Here is a 15,160-nt window from a genome sequence, read left to right on the forward strand (position 1 = left end):
ATCAGCTCCCGTTTGTTATCGGAAATCGAAAGCCGGCACTATCGTGCCCTATTAGCGCGGGGCGAACAAAAGGGGGTCGATTACAGTTTACGAAATGATTATTTTTCAGGCCGATTAGATTACCGCCGATACAGAAATTCGACGCCGATACCGGAGGGGTGGGGCGGGGGTGCGGGAGGGAGGAGGATCCGGGAATATCGCAGCCGACGCAGCCTTTTTTCCCCGGTCGCCGTCTCGATTCGGCGAATACGAATGAATCGTGAATTCATCCGAGTGGGCGCATAACGCTCGAGAACATCCCCCCGGCACGGCTCGGCTCGGCTCGGCGCCGCGTGACGTCGTCGACGTCGTCGACGTCGTAGCCTGTACGGACGGCCGCGGAAGGAGGGATGCCACGACGACCCACATTCCGTCGAATTTAATTTCATGCCTTATCTCTGGTAACCACGGTACAATGCTCCAACTGGGGCGGCTGCGAATCCTTCTATCTTTCCCTTGTACGCTCCACATACACCGCGCCGGCCTGTGCGATCCCCCCCCCCCCAGCCCACCCCTGCGAGCAGCACCGCAATACTCGGAAACGTACAGTGACTCCCCGTTAATATTCGGACACCTTTTAACTCTTTGAGGCGTGCGACTTTAAAGAAAATAAAAATCCTCGCTGCATGGAATCTTTTGCGAACGCTGGGAAGAAAAATTTTAACGCGTATTCGTCCGCGTGATGAAAATTCGTCGTCGCGCGAACAATCGCCAATAGCGAAAATAACGAAAATTCGTCATTTGTGTACTACAGAAAATAGTTGATTCTTGTTCTTTTAATCCTTTACGCTCGAGTGATGGCTCTGAGACGCCACTGAAATTGTTCTATCACATCCCAAGTTATTTTTTATGCTAAGGGTTAATTCCATATCGATTAGATTCTCATTTTTACCAAAGTTTGATTTAGTATTTCTATAGGCGAAAGAAAATAATATAATAACGTAATAATGTTATTATTATATTGCTATATGGTCAACCAGAAAATCATGAAGCGAATCATTGTGGAGTTTTTAGGATCTCTTGTTTTAGGATGTGTTATAATATTAAAATTAAACATTGAATATAAAATAATAAGAACATTAAATCGATAATAGTCACAATATCAAATATAATATTAAATACAGAAGAACAATAATATTAAATAAATATTATTATTGAAAATGCTACTCTCTTAACTTTGAAATTGTCCGACGACCATCATTTGGCATGAAAGAAATAATAACCCTTTCGAGTTGAAGTACAATCGATAAAAAATAGCACGATCGCCGTTCGTCAGACCTACCCCTATTCGCCATCGGAATTTTCGTTCGCGTTTCCTCCACCGAAATCGTTCGCTCCTTCGTTCGCACACCGGTGAATTATGGATACGATGTTTGCCCGGAAATTCGTCGAAACCCGGCGGATCTAGGATATTTCGTTTCCCCGCTCTCTTGCGACGCAAAGGAAATATTTATGACTGTTTATGGAGTCCCGTGCGTAGGAGCGGATTTTTTTGTTGCTCCGAGCTCGTGCAAATACGCAGAGAACGGGAAAAGCAGTTCGATCAAAATTGGTAACCGGAGGTTTACTGTAAATTTCTGTGGATCAACTCCGTTCGCGTTCGGAGTCGATTTTTCTCGAAATATAAACCACACGTCCGAACGTATTCGAATAATTAAAGAGTGCCGTGCAGATTAATTTACACCTGAGTCGGGCAGCATTTTATTCCAATGATGAATAAGCGATAGGTATTAACGAATTAAATTTAACTCTTTAATTCGATAAATATTTAGTGGAATAATAATTTATCTGGAATAAGATTATTCTCGATAATTATTATCTCGAATGTAAATTTAATAGAAATGCTAGATTTAATTAATTTTTATAAATTCAATTTATAAGAATTTAATTGTGCCGGATTCATTTCGGAAAATAATCGATTTGAATGAAAGTTATGGAATATAATGTTTTCCAATTGCTTATTGGCACTAATATCTTGCATATTAATTGTTGCAAATAACTGTTTTTTAATAGCTCCATCAAAAATGTATTACTTCTCGGTAGTTTGATTGCTGATGCATTATTAACTAATATCTTTTCTGGACATTGTTATTTGAATAATTTTACGAGTGCTTTTTGAATAATTTTATAATCTATATTTCAATAATTTTACAATCTATATTCGTATAGAAAACGTATAAATTAACAAGGTCCCAACAGCATTTCGATTTTCATCGTGAAATAAGTAATTTATTAATCGACGAAGGAAACTTTCCTCTAATTCCAATTTTTACAAACCAACCCACGATAATACGAATTTCTATGAAAATCCGTAGCCTATTGATCGCGATCTAAGAATTCCCACAACGTATTAAACCGCGAAAGATTTAGAATAACCTGGAAGCCCCGTCGACAGGTCCGTTTTCTATGCAGAAAAGATCCGAAAAATTGAATGAAAGCGCGTCGGTGACGGTTCGCGTGCTTTTTTATATTTAAATTTCGCCCGATTACGGTGTCGCGGCTCTTTAGCCGCCTGTGAAAGGCAAAGGATGAAAAATGAGTTGACGCAACCTCATTTTCCGCGACGCACGTTCGTAAATAGAGGGTGATATTTATTTACGCGCGCACGCCGCGTAATTAACCCTTGATAACCCTTGGCGCGCGGCACACGCGTCGTTAACCGGGGATCCTCCCGTATTGACGCAGGCGACGCGCGACGTCGGCCGCCTTACCATGGGAAACGAGACCCGGTAATCGCGGCCGCGAATTTATACGATTTTTCGCGGTCCGCGGGTTCGAGACAACTTCCATCAGACTCGGGAATGGCCTGGTGAATTTTAGATAAGCTCTTTATAATGACAAAAGTGGCGGATTAAGATCTCATAACGCTCTTGGGAATTCCACGATGAAATTGGACGTTATGGTGCACGTGACTCCTCTTCTTGCACACGACTACCATGAACCACCTGTAGCATAGGCATTCCCGTGCACTCCGCGAGTGGGTTCGTTAGCTGACACTTTTCCCGCCGGTGCCCTAACTGTCCTCCCGTTTACGATAGCTTCCTGGGCCGAGCATAAATTATCCGCCAACCTAATCCTGGCTCTAAGCAGCCTTCCAACCATGAGGCTGTTAGCTGGTTAATAATCCGTCAGTCGCGTCGCGTCCGTTTAGATCACGGCGTGAGATGGGGAGACGCGGACCCCGTCTATGGTTGTTCACCTTCTCCCAATTTTCTGCGAAGTTAAACGAATTTTCGTTAATGGTGCTAGGGAAGCACGGCGAAGTGTTTGCCGGATTTAGCCGGCGAAAATTCGATTTTGTCAAGCTCGTCGTAAGCTAGATGTTCCAATTTCCATGCGTTTCAGTCAATTTTTCCTGTGCCGGAGCTTTCATTAAATATTATAATTTACAATTAATACGCTGAGAATATGTTTCGATTTTTCAGACATTTTTACCTTTAGAAATATCTTTTACTAATAATTTTTTTTAGTTTTGTATTTTTCTAATAATTTTTCATATATGTGATACAGAATTTGGCAAATAAAGTGCTTTTTTAAATAGTAGTTACGCATGGAAATAACATTTCAAATATATATTTTAATAATAGCTGAACACTATATACGCCATATACGACATAATATTTCATACATGATCCATTAACTAGAAATATTATTAATTTAGTCTAAATCAAAGCTCCGATATTAAAAGCTCCCCCATTAAAATCTTAAAACTAAAGTAAAGGAGGACAAAGGGGAGAAACAAAAACTGTCTCGTTCTATCAGGCGAATTACGTGCCTGGAGAATAGCTGATCAAGGCAGCCGCGAAAGAAAACACACTGCAAGGGGTTAACTTATCCAATAATGACCTAGAATCTGGAACACGAAAGGGATTAGCTGGGGCGGACGACGATTTAGTTTCTGGCTAGAGTTTCACCTTTCCAGCTGGCCGCAGTAGCCGCCTCCAAACGGATCCACCTTTATCTACCCCTCGAACCATCCGCTGTCTCTCTATTAATTAATAATCTCCTCGTCGGGGCTCCGACTGTCAACGATTACCATTCCCCAGCTTCCTGAACCGATCAGGAGAGTTATTCATCATCCAGAGGCAGACTTTAGCTCGGTATAACGATCGTCGGCCGCGGCACCAGGACGAAACTTACTGCAATTTTCACCCCTTCTCTCTTTCCACCATCTTCCACACACCAATTTGCCTACACCCTTCCACCTCCCCCTCCCCCCATCTCTAACTTCAACCGCTACTTGCTATACTCCAAAGTAGTAAGTTCTAGTTTCAGTACAATTCAAGTATGTCTCAAGCGTTTCGCTATATCACCCCCGTCCACCAAGGCGAAACTAACCATTACGGCAGGGGGTAAGTCTTGACTAGTGTCCTCGAGCAACCAATTAACCCAGCTCGCCATCCTGCGCCGTCTATCCTCATTTACAATGGACCTAAGTAGGCGGTTCGAGATTCACACTGTTTGAGTGGGCACCGAATGGCTGTAGCCTTCCTCGTTCACCGAACCGGAACTATAACTGTTGGCAGCCGATCTATGGCGACTCCGAGCTGCCACTCATTTCCTCTTCGAACTGCCTGTGACGCTATCGACATCATCCGCGAGCTAGGCAGGCGATGATCCTCTGATATTGATCATGTGCTGCCGAATAGTTCCCTATGCTCTTCTATGATCGACTTGCTGAGATTGTGAAAGGGTCAGTAGATTCTCTTTTATTTGACAGAGATGTTGTTCGATGTAGGCCAATTAGTATAATCTCTGCTACCAAGAATAACTAGAAGTGTATAGCCTATGAAAACTAGTCAGCAAATTATGCATGGAACAAATTAGTCAGTAGATTCTTTACTATCCAATTAGACAAATTTTCTGTCGAATTATTATTAGATAGTAGATCCTCTGCTATTCAAGTTAGCAAGTATATGCTCTACTAGACTTTCCCAGTCGATTCTCTAATATCTACATTAGCCTGTCGATTTTCTACTGTTCAATCTAACCAGTAGATTCTCTACTATTCAATCTGACCAGTAGATTCTCTACTATCCAAATTATCCAGTCGATACTCTACCATCCAATCTAGCCACTGAATTCTCTACTATTAAAATTAGCCAGTCAATTCTCTACTATCCAAATTAGCAAGCAGATGAAGCCCAGTTCCGCTCATTGACTCAGCGACCTTGTGTCGACTTAGCTCGCCTCCTATTGGTCAACGTTTTTCGTTCATAATTCGCGGTCTACCAAAAAGTTATATCTGTTTTCGAAGTCAAAGAGTACAGTCAATTTCTCACACGTTTAATAATATCTATTGTATAATACAATATAATTTCCGTCATTGCTTACCAACTCCTAGCCTGCGCAATGAAAATTTTTAACTAATCCCACCTTTAAAGAAATATGCGTCTTAAATAAACACGTGCATATTTATTACATTTAACACTTACTAAAGCTCGAAACTTTATTATTACTTCATTATCCGCAAAATTTTCCAATAAACACAATATATCCTTGTCTCGGAGCTATCCAACAGACCCTCTCCTATCCGAACGAGCCGCGCCACACCACACACGTCGTTCTACATCTGCCAAAGGTCTCGTTCGTCATCGTCGTCGAAACCGAGCAGCAACTCGACAATACGTGCCGCTTGATTGACCTTGGGCGACCGAAACGCTCGGCGACATGGGTAGCCCGGCGAGAGCACAATGCCGTCCGAATCGCAGCAATGACACGGAATCTGGAGTTGCGGAGAACTGAAGCGTGTCCCAAACTGTTCATTGTATCCCGGTAGTAGGGAAGCGGGCACGGTCGCAAGGCAAAAGAGAAGATACGTGCACGCGATACGCGGGTGGTTGTATTTAAACTAGCCTGGACAGAGGCGAGAAAACAGAGAGCGGGAGGAAGGGAGAGAAACCCTCGCAGCAGTTCACGATGTAGTCCGTGGCTGGCGTGATAGCAATGTTTCCCACCGTGTTGTGCCGGGTTGGTACATCTGTTAGGAAAGTGTGGTCGCGTTAACGGGCCTCCTGCGCGTCGCGTAGGAGGCGGATATGTGGCTGGAGGTCGATTGTGGCTATTTCTGCTTGTGCACGCGCGCGATGGTAGGACGATCGCTTTATCAGTGGCGTGGCTTTCTCTCTCTCTCTCTCTCTCTTTCTCTTCCTCTCTCCTTCTCTCTCGCACGCACCCTCTCTCTTCCCTCCCTTCTGCCCTCCCTCGCCCGCGACTCCTCCGCGCGTTGAATGCCGGTTAAAAGCGCGAAAACGGGACATTTATTTCGGGAAATCGAGCCGGCCGCGCGCGCGCGCGCTCTCGCGAGCGAGCGAGCGAGCGAGCCGGCGAACGCAAGAGCGAGCGACGACGACGATTATTAACTCCGGGCGTAATGGGACGCTCGCCCCGGCAGGAAATTGAAAAACACGACCGAGAGGACAAGAGGGCCTCCGGCTCGTTCGCTGGGCAGAGCGCGGGCACAAGCGCGCACAACCGCGGCGGTGGGTAGCAGCGGCGCGGACCCCCGGTCGCCCGGGGAGACGGGAATTCACGCTGTTTACGCAAAAAGCTTCCGTCGTATTCCACTTCTGGGTGGCTCGAGGGGGATAAACAATGCCCGCGCGTTGTTCCAGTTTACGGGAATACTTGCACGCCGGATGCTTGACCCCGGGGACGCCGCGTCAGTTACAGATCCTGCGAAACGAGATCGCGCTCCCCTCGAGCATACACTTTTCTAAATGAATTCTTTAGACGGGCCGCGCTCGCCCTGGACAGAGATGAGAAATTCGAACGAGCGCGGCCGCACCGGTCCCGTGCGATCACCTTTATTTCATTGCCGTTCAGTTCGCCATTTAAACGACCGCTCTTTACCGCGAGATTCTTCTCCGACGTCGCAGCTTCTTGCACCTAACCTGTCACTATAAAAGGAAGACGATCTTTCTCCGAGAGTATACTGGGTGGTAATTCTTTTCGAATTTGATCAGCTCGATCTACTGATATTTTAGCAATAAGGATGAATAGAACATCTGGCAAATTGTGTTTAATTATGTACAGTGACTATCGTTAACGCTTTACAAACATTCTCGTCTATCAGAATTTAGCTCGATCTTAAACTTTCGTTTCGATTTTAATTTTATTTGTTTTATTAATTGCGAAAGATGTTTCATATTTAAAAAATTGTATTGTAATGTTGAAGTTCACGGTAGTGCATTTAAAGTACATTTATCTGGATAATGGACAGCAAATTATTGGTTACCATGACAACGAGGGTACCAATCGGAGAGAAAATCGATTTATAGGTTACCGATCGTAATAAAAGTAATAATTTGCTTAGGGCTGGACGAAACGATTTCAATTTTTAGTAGATAATAAAATTCCTTTTTTTTCGAAGAAATTAATGCGGTCGAAGAAATTCTATCATCGTAATTTTTAGAAAAATAGTACGGCAAAGGGTTGATAACACAATAATCTACTTCTGCCCGCATAACATTTTATTTCCTCTCTGATATCATCTTGATGATAAATGAAAAATTGCGTCACTACCTATTTCATCGCTCCATTTACATCTCCCACCTACATTCTCAATTCACCTTATCTGCGTCAAAGTACACTTTATTACTCTAAAACGCGAATATACTTCGCAAACATCGCACAAGTGTACACGATCGGAATCTTTCCAGCAGGGGTCGCATTTTCGGCGCTCGTGCCAGACTCTGTAAGACGCGTGTCCCTTAGTAACACTGGTACGGCAACGAGCGTGTTAAGCGGCCACGGTCCAGGTCTCTGCGCACACGCTGGCCCCAACAATAACCCCTTTCAGGAGGTGTCATGGAAAAGTGTCGGGGCCAATCGCTGCGCGGCCCGCTATATTATTCCGTATATAGCGTCCGCGGTGAAAGGGTGAGGATGTTAGGGTCTAGATTGCGCGTGGAAAAGCGACGAGGTCCGCGAGAGCGTGCTCCCAAGCCGGCTAAATCTATGCAAGATCGCGAGAGGCCGCGTCTAAGATACATGGTATCGCAGGATCTCGGCGTGCCATGCGGAGCCTTAATTGCCAAGTAAGGGGCAATTAGCCCGGCGGTGTCGGGGAGGAGAAGGAGGCGGCGGTGAACGGAGAGGGCTGACATCTAATCGGATCCCGGTAATCTCTGTGACAGGCTTGCCACCGCACCAGATGGACGAGGCTCGAGGGAGGATAGCAGAACGATAGGAGGCGACCGGTTGCGGCTGCAGCTGCGGCGTCGGTCGCTGCACCTGCAGCTGCAGCTGCGGCGACAGCGACGGCGACGGCGGCGACGGTAGCACCGGTTTGATCAGACCGTGGAAGAACGATGCAGGCCACCGGCGACTACTACCAGAGGGCAAGATGCTGTCCCGGAAGGAACGCGAACGCGAGCGCCGAGGCGCTGCGGCTGAGCACCTCCGTCAGGGGCGCGGAGCTGCTGTGCTGTTGCTGCAGCTGCAGCACCTCCACCTCCACCAAAACGCCGGGCCTGCTGGCCAGCCTCGGGGTCTGCGTTCTCGTCCTGGGCTACACCCTGCTCGGCGCGTTCGCGTTCATGGCGCTCGAGGGTGGCCTTAAGACGGTGCGTACTCTTCGAGCTTCCTTTACGGTGACAGAATTCGAAAACTAGTTGGGCTGGCCAATTACTGTGCCGTTTCTATATTTTCAAGCCTAACTTCAGATTTATCGTATCTTACTTGTCGATTCTTTTTATTTAACACTTAAACTACCGACTTGTGAACGAGATCAATGTTTTATGACAATAGCGAGATTTATTTGAACTGTGTTTGAATAAACAGGTTCATCCAAAAATTTCTCATAGTTTGGTAGTTTCGGTATCAACTTTTATCAATTACTTATTAATCGAAATTAAAGCACTTCAGGCTTCGGAGATGATGGTAGGGTAGAGGGTACCAGTGACTATGCCATTTGTTGATTTCTAGGCATAACTAACTTCATATTCATCGTACGATATTTGTCGATTATTTTTCTTTATTATTAAAACTACCAAGTTGTTAACGAGACCAATGCATGTTGGTTTCAGATCAATGGCGAGATTGGATTTAAAAATTTCTCACAGTATTAAATTTTGTCAACTAGTTACGACAACTTATAACGATATTTCATATGCGGCAATCTAATATTACGATCCAAAAGGTCTTAATCATTGTGAAAATAACGGTGCAACGGGGAGGTTAGAAAGCTAAAATGGAGCATCTCCGAATGATTTATCCGTGAACGTAATAGCAAGCATCCCCCGGACAAGAATTTGAACGTCGACGAGCTCGGTTCGGAACTCCGTCACGATTATGCATGCAGCAGATCCTTAAACCAATTTGAAATTAATCCCCGTTGATCCAGGATTCATCGAGCGACCTGCTCGTTACCGGAGGCTCGAAGACCGAGGGAGGATCCTACGTGGTGCCCAGCCTCGAGGATGACGCCGCCGCGATGGAGCTCAGGGCACGCACGGTCGAGAGGCTTTGGAGTATCACGGAGGATTTGAATGTACTCTACAAAGAAAATTGGACTCGGCTGGCGGCTAGAGAGGTGTTCGAGTTCCAAGAGAACTTGGCGCGAGGCCTCAGACGGACTTCTTCCCAGTATGAACCGGTCGGTACGAGATCCAGGGATCATCCTATGGATCGTAGGCCGCATCGACGATGGACATTCAGCAGCAGTCTGCTCTACTCGCTCACGCTCATCACCACCATCGGTGAGACCTGAGAACATTCGTCTGATAGATGTAGATTCATCGCGAGTCTAGGTTTTAGAGTCTAGGATTCTGGAGTGTAAGTCCTAGGAGTTCAGGTTTTAGAATGTCAGTCGTAAAGTCTAGGTTCTAAAGTGAAGATCAAGGATTTAAATTTAAGAATCTATAAATTCTAAGATCTCCAATTCAGATTCTGCAGACCAGGTTGTGAAGTGTAACTTCAGAGACTAGGTGATCAAATCTCAGTTCGAAAGTCTATACTTGCAAACGTTGATTACAAAATCTAGGTACCAGATTCCGGGTTCAAAAGTCTCAGTTCTAGAGCCTAGGTTCCAAAGTGTAAATCCTAGAGGATAAATACTAGAGTTTAGGATTCTAAAGCCTATGACCTAGAATCTCGGTTTAAAAATTTAAATTCTGTATTTTAGTTTCTCAAGTCCAGGTTCTGGAATCTAACTTGTAAAATGTAAATCCAAACGTTAGATGTTAATACCTGGATTCTATATTTTTAAACCTAAGTTCCATAGTGTTGACCCTAGAATCCCTGTTCTAAAGTCTAGGTTCTAAAGTCCAAGTTCCAAAATATAGGTTCTAGAATTCCTGTTTTGAAGTCTAGGTTCTAAAGTCCAAGTTTCAGAGTCCAACTTTCAGAGTTCAAGTTCCAGAGTCCAACTTTCAGAGTCAAAGTTCCAAAGTCCAAGTTCCAGAGTCTTAGTTTCAGAGTTTAAGTTCCAAAATATAGGTTCTAGAATTCCTGTTCTGAAGTCTAGGTTCTAAAGTCCAAGTTCCAGAGTTCAAGTTTCAGAGTCCAAGTTCCAGAGTCCAACTTTCAGAGTCAAAGTTCCTAAGTCCAAGTTCCAGAGTCTTAGTTTCAGAGTTTAAGTTCCAAAATATAGGTTCTAGAATTCCTGTTCTGAAGTCTAGGTTCTAAAGTCCAAGTTCCAGAGTTCAAATTCCAGAGTCCAAGTTCCAGAGTCTCAGTTTCAGAGTCCAAGTTCTAGAGTCAGAGTTCCAGAATCCAAGTCTCAGAGTCTAAACTCCAGAGTCTAGATTCCAGAATCCCACTTCCTGAATCTAATGTCCAAGTTCCAATGTCTAATTTCGAGAATCTAAATTAGCCAAGGCTTCTTCACAGCCTCGCTCGCTCAAGGGTCATGAGTCGGCCCAAAGTCTCCTGGTACCTTAAAGATTGTAAACACTCCGATACAATAATTACCATGTGAATCCAATGTTCTAGGGTACGGCAGTATCGCACCACGCACGATTTGGGGTCGCCTGATCACGATAGTGTACGCCCTAGCCGGGATTCCCCTGATGCTGGTCTACTTGAGTACAGTAGGTGATGTCCTCGCGAGAAGCTTCCGCCGTTTGTACGGCAGGCTCTGCAGGCCTCGAAACTGCACGCGAAAGCAACAACCGCCACCACCTCCTCCGCCTGTAGGCGGTATCATGAGCAAGACCTACAGATACGACAACCACGTCGACTCAAAGTCCGGCAATTACTACGCAGCCAGCAGGGAGAGTTCTTGCGACGATCTGGGGACTAGGGGCACCAGCAGCGCCATTTTGTTAGACTGCGGAAGCGAGGGATTACTTCATGCTACCACTAGCTCTACCGCCGCCCTTCAGGTACTTCGATGATCGTATAACAGTTTATTTCTCCTATTGACTTTCGTAGGAGAGAACATTGGTGACTGATAGACTGTCCGTTCTTCAGTAGATGGCATAGAGAAAAGTGTAGCGGACCTAGATCTACCAACCCATTCATGTCAAAGCCCTCGCAGAAGTAGGGTAAACGTATTTATCGTATTGGCAGAAGTAATAGCTTCTTAGTTACAAATCCCCAATTTTCGGGAAACGAGAGACTCAAGACTGAGCGATAGTAAAGAAACGACTTTTGATTATTATTCGTTGAGTCATGTTCTGAAAAAGAGACGTGATTATATGGAGCTGCGACTAAATCCCTTTTGATCCTCGTGTCAATTAGTTTATTGGTTTACTGGCCGGTTAGTTCATTAGTCTTCTTATTTCTCAATGGACCCTTCTTCCTTTCATTTACCCTTGCATCTCGACAGAAATTGTGTTATCAGCAACGAACAGTACACCGATTCTAACAAAACTTCCAACAAGTTTCACAATATACCTGCCTATAAAATCAACCACTTTTCCCATTTCTTAATTTTAGGTAGAAATCTATCCTTTCATCCCAACCAGTTCTTTTACATAAGAGTTGAGCTTCAATGGTTTGAACTATTTTAGAACAGCACCTGTCGCCAGGGTTCCTCCGTCATTCAGAAAAGTTATTTGCACAATTTGCCTTCAGACCGATAAAACACGGTCCTCGTCCGACCGATCATACTCGTGATTGGATTTCACTAAGCACTCGACGATTTCAGGACGTGTCATCCGGAAACGGTAAACGGCACTTCCACCCGTGCTCGTTGTCCCTGTCGACGACATCGTCGCCGGGATACATGGTCGAGACGAACTCCGTCAGGATACCGATAAGCCTATGCCTGGTGATCATGCTGATCTACATATGCGGCGGGGCGATAATGTTCAATCGGCTGGAGGGCTGGAGCCTCCTAGAAGGCGGTTACTTCTGCTTCACCAGCCTGGGAACGATCGGTTTCGGTGACCTGATGCCGGTTGGCAGAAACGCGGCGACTGCGACCTTGGAGGAGCTCAGCTTGTGCGCCTGCTCGCTCTACATACTCGCCGGGATGGGCCTGATCGCCATGTGCTTCAACCTCGTCCAGGAGGAGGTGGTACGCGTGGTCAGGGTCTTCGGTAGAACCTGCGGCATGTCGTCCGGGGTGGTGGTCGGACCTATCGGTGGTACAGGTATCCCTGATGCAGGCATTCGACGGGGAACCGCTAGATCATTCCGGCCGAGAAATCCCCCGGTTCCGCTTTGGCCCGTTCAAAAGTTAGCCCTTGCCCATGGTGGCGTCGTCAGAATAATGGCGACGCTGCCATGGCGCGCTTTCTGGCAACAGTTCGAACATTCTTCCCATAAATGGACCGCGAATTTTAGAAGCAGAGGTCCTCAAGGGTGACACTTTTTCATGAGATTCTCCCCGGTGGTAGAGCGCGTCAAACTGAACTTAATAATACCCGGTATTATTATAATAATTTTTACTTAACATGTTGACAACGGCGTGCATCATCGATGGGTGACACGCGTCTGTCTCGTGACTTTTTTGCTTATTTTGCTTATATTTTACGAAATAGGTAGTACAAAATAGGTTTCTGTTATTTTATCTGAACATTATAAACAGTCATTCAATACTAAAAATAATATAAACTCAACAAAATTATTTAATTTTTTGAATATCAACGTCGTTTTCAAAGTATTAAACATTTGCCATACGATCGGTTTCACAGCTACATCACAGCTAATCAATTATTAATTCCTTCTAAGTCGAAATAAAATTGAATTCTTCTGTTATTAAAGTCTAGAAACGAAAGTAAATAAAGACAATACATGAAACAAAAATTATCTGGTCCTATTAAAAATGTCCTTTAAAAATGTCTACGAAAAGTTCATAAGGCGACCATCAGATGATCTTTTAAACCTCTAAAGGAAGTTTTAAGACGCTAAAAAACATTTTAATATTTGAAACAAGACCTTTCTAGGATGTTTCTAGGACGTTCGTTTGAAAAGACGTCTTGAAGACTGTCAAACATCCTTGCACTACCTAGATATGGAAAGATTCATTCCTTCAGCACCTGCGAACACTTTTCTAACATAATAGAACGCGATACAAATCGGCGGCTTATATTTTTGGCTTTGCCACTAACAATTCTAACATTAAGTATCTGAAAAACCCCCGCGCAAGATCTCATTAAAAACTGTCACGCCCGGAGACCCTTCCTTATTAACGGACGGCAGAATCAGAAAGAGATCATCAGCCGGCGCAGGTCTCGAAACGTTTACCCATGTTAACAGTTGCGTTTGAACGGATAGAGATTAGCGGACCAGATAAAAATCGCGTCGGGGATTTCGATGGAGCATCTTGACCACTCCGCAAGACCCCTTTGTTGAAAAAACAGCTAGCATATAACCGCGCGTATAAAGCCCTGAAATCTGACGGTCGGTTGAACGCGTGCCGGTCTCTTTGCAGGTTCCGGTCCTGGGCTCAAAGGAGACCTCGACGACGGCGGCGGCACCAGTGACTCGCGGCTGTCCGAGCAAGAAGAGGAAGCAATCGCCATGTCCATGGTGCCAGCATCCTGACAGCATCAGGCCAGGAGTCCCGGTGACGGGAAGCTCCTGGCCCATGCATCCAACACTGCCATAAAACCGTCGCCCGGCCACCATTCTCTGCCACGGAAGAAGTCCGTCGTCACGGACGCGAGGAACTCGTCGGTGCAGCAGTTCCAGCGCGCCCAGTCCTTGAGACGGAGCTGCCTGTCGCCGACGCAGTACCATCACCAGCATCATCAACACCGCCAGCAGGAGAGCTCGTTGCACTTCGAATACTTCGTGCCGAGAAGCGTCAGCGAGTTCAACCTGGCCGCGGCGGCGGTCACCGACATGGCGGTACCACCCCCGCCGCCCTCGTCAGTATTGCGACCCTCCGCAGCCCTCACGCCCCCGTTGACGTCCGTTGCCAACCCGTCGAACCAGTCCAGGCTGCTAGAGTGCACCGGGACTGCGACCAGGAGTCGCGAGAAGATGGTCACCTTCGAGGACGAGGGCGTCACATCCACCCCAACCAGGAAGAACGTCTCCGGCATGGACAACGTTTTCATGTGACGCTGCAACTATCGAATTTGGGCTGATCTTGAGAGAATGGACCTGCACGGACGCAGCCGTTGAGCATTCACGCCGAGTACGCACCGGAGGGCAACTCCCCAACACTTTCGGGACGGAATCTTTTTTAAAAAAAAATGATCGAGTGTCAGATGATGTTTGAAGTAGTCTTATACTCGCTCCCACAATTCTTAATCCATCAACTGCTAATTTTTTCTCTTTTAGAATTCTCTTTGAAAAAGTTATATATATATGCACAAAAAGTTCTGTAACAATATAATTATATTCAATTTATGTTTTGTTTTCAAACATGTATTATATTTTTTAAAATGTCCGAAATGGTATTCGTGGCAGGTTACATAAATGAAAAGTAATAGGAAATAGTTTTCGTTTATTGCACGAATTATTTTGTATGTTCTAAATTTCATATTTGCGTATGGCATTTAATTATAATATAAGAATTGAACAAAGGATATCATGATTCAAATATGATCATTTTGTTGCGTTCAACTTACAAATGATTTCGTTGTAAGAACGACGTTAAATAGTGTGCGTAAAATTTCAAAATCCCGAAATGGAGGTCGGCAGTTAATGGGTTAAAGAAGAGACTCGTTAAAATTCATAAAATTACTAGAAACGTGCATGAATATACAGGATGTCAAGG

General features: G+C 45.1%; 2 protein-coding genes across 2 annotated transcripts in view; both read left to right on the forward strand.

Moving 5' to 3' along the window:
- Positions 1-14,110, forward strand: part of LOC144470915 (TWiK family of potassium channels protein 18-like) — a 23,041-nt gene extending 8,931 nt beyond the window's left edge. The window contains exons 2-6 of the mRNA XM_078182505.1: positions 8,178-8,606; positions 9,386-9,740; positions 10,975-11,366; positions 12,134-12,617; positions 13,862-14,110. Coding sequence (XP_078038631.1) covers positions 8,352-8,606; positions 9,386-9,740; positions 10,975-11,366; positions 12,134-12,617; positions 13,862-13,977 — 1,602 coding nt within the window. The 5' untranslated portion in view covers positions 8,178-8,351 and the 3' untranslated portion in view covers positions 13,978-14,110. The remainder of the gene's footprint in view (positions 1-8,177; positions 8,607-9,385; positions 9,741-10,974; positions 11,367-12,133; positions 12,618-13,861) is intronic.
- LOC144470900 (uncharacterized) lies at positions 13,981-14,560 on the forward strand (the record flags this gene model as incomplete). The annotated part of the gene is made up of 1 exon (XM_078182491.1): positions 13,981-14,560. A coding segment is annotated over one exon (519 nt), but the record flags the coding sequence as incomplete, so codon positions are not given.
- Between the last annotated feature and the right edge of the window lie 600 nt (positions 14,561-15,160).

Source organism: Augochlora pura, chromosome 6 (assembly GCF_028453695.1).
Source record: "Augochlora pura isolate Apur16 chromosome 6, APUR_v2.2.1, whole genome shotgun sequence".
Classification (NCBI taxonomy): domain Eukaryota; kingdom Metazoa; phylum Arthropoda; class Insecta; order Hymenoptera; family Halictidae; genus Augochlora; species Augochlora pura.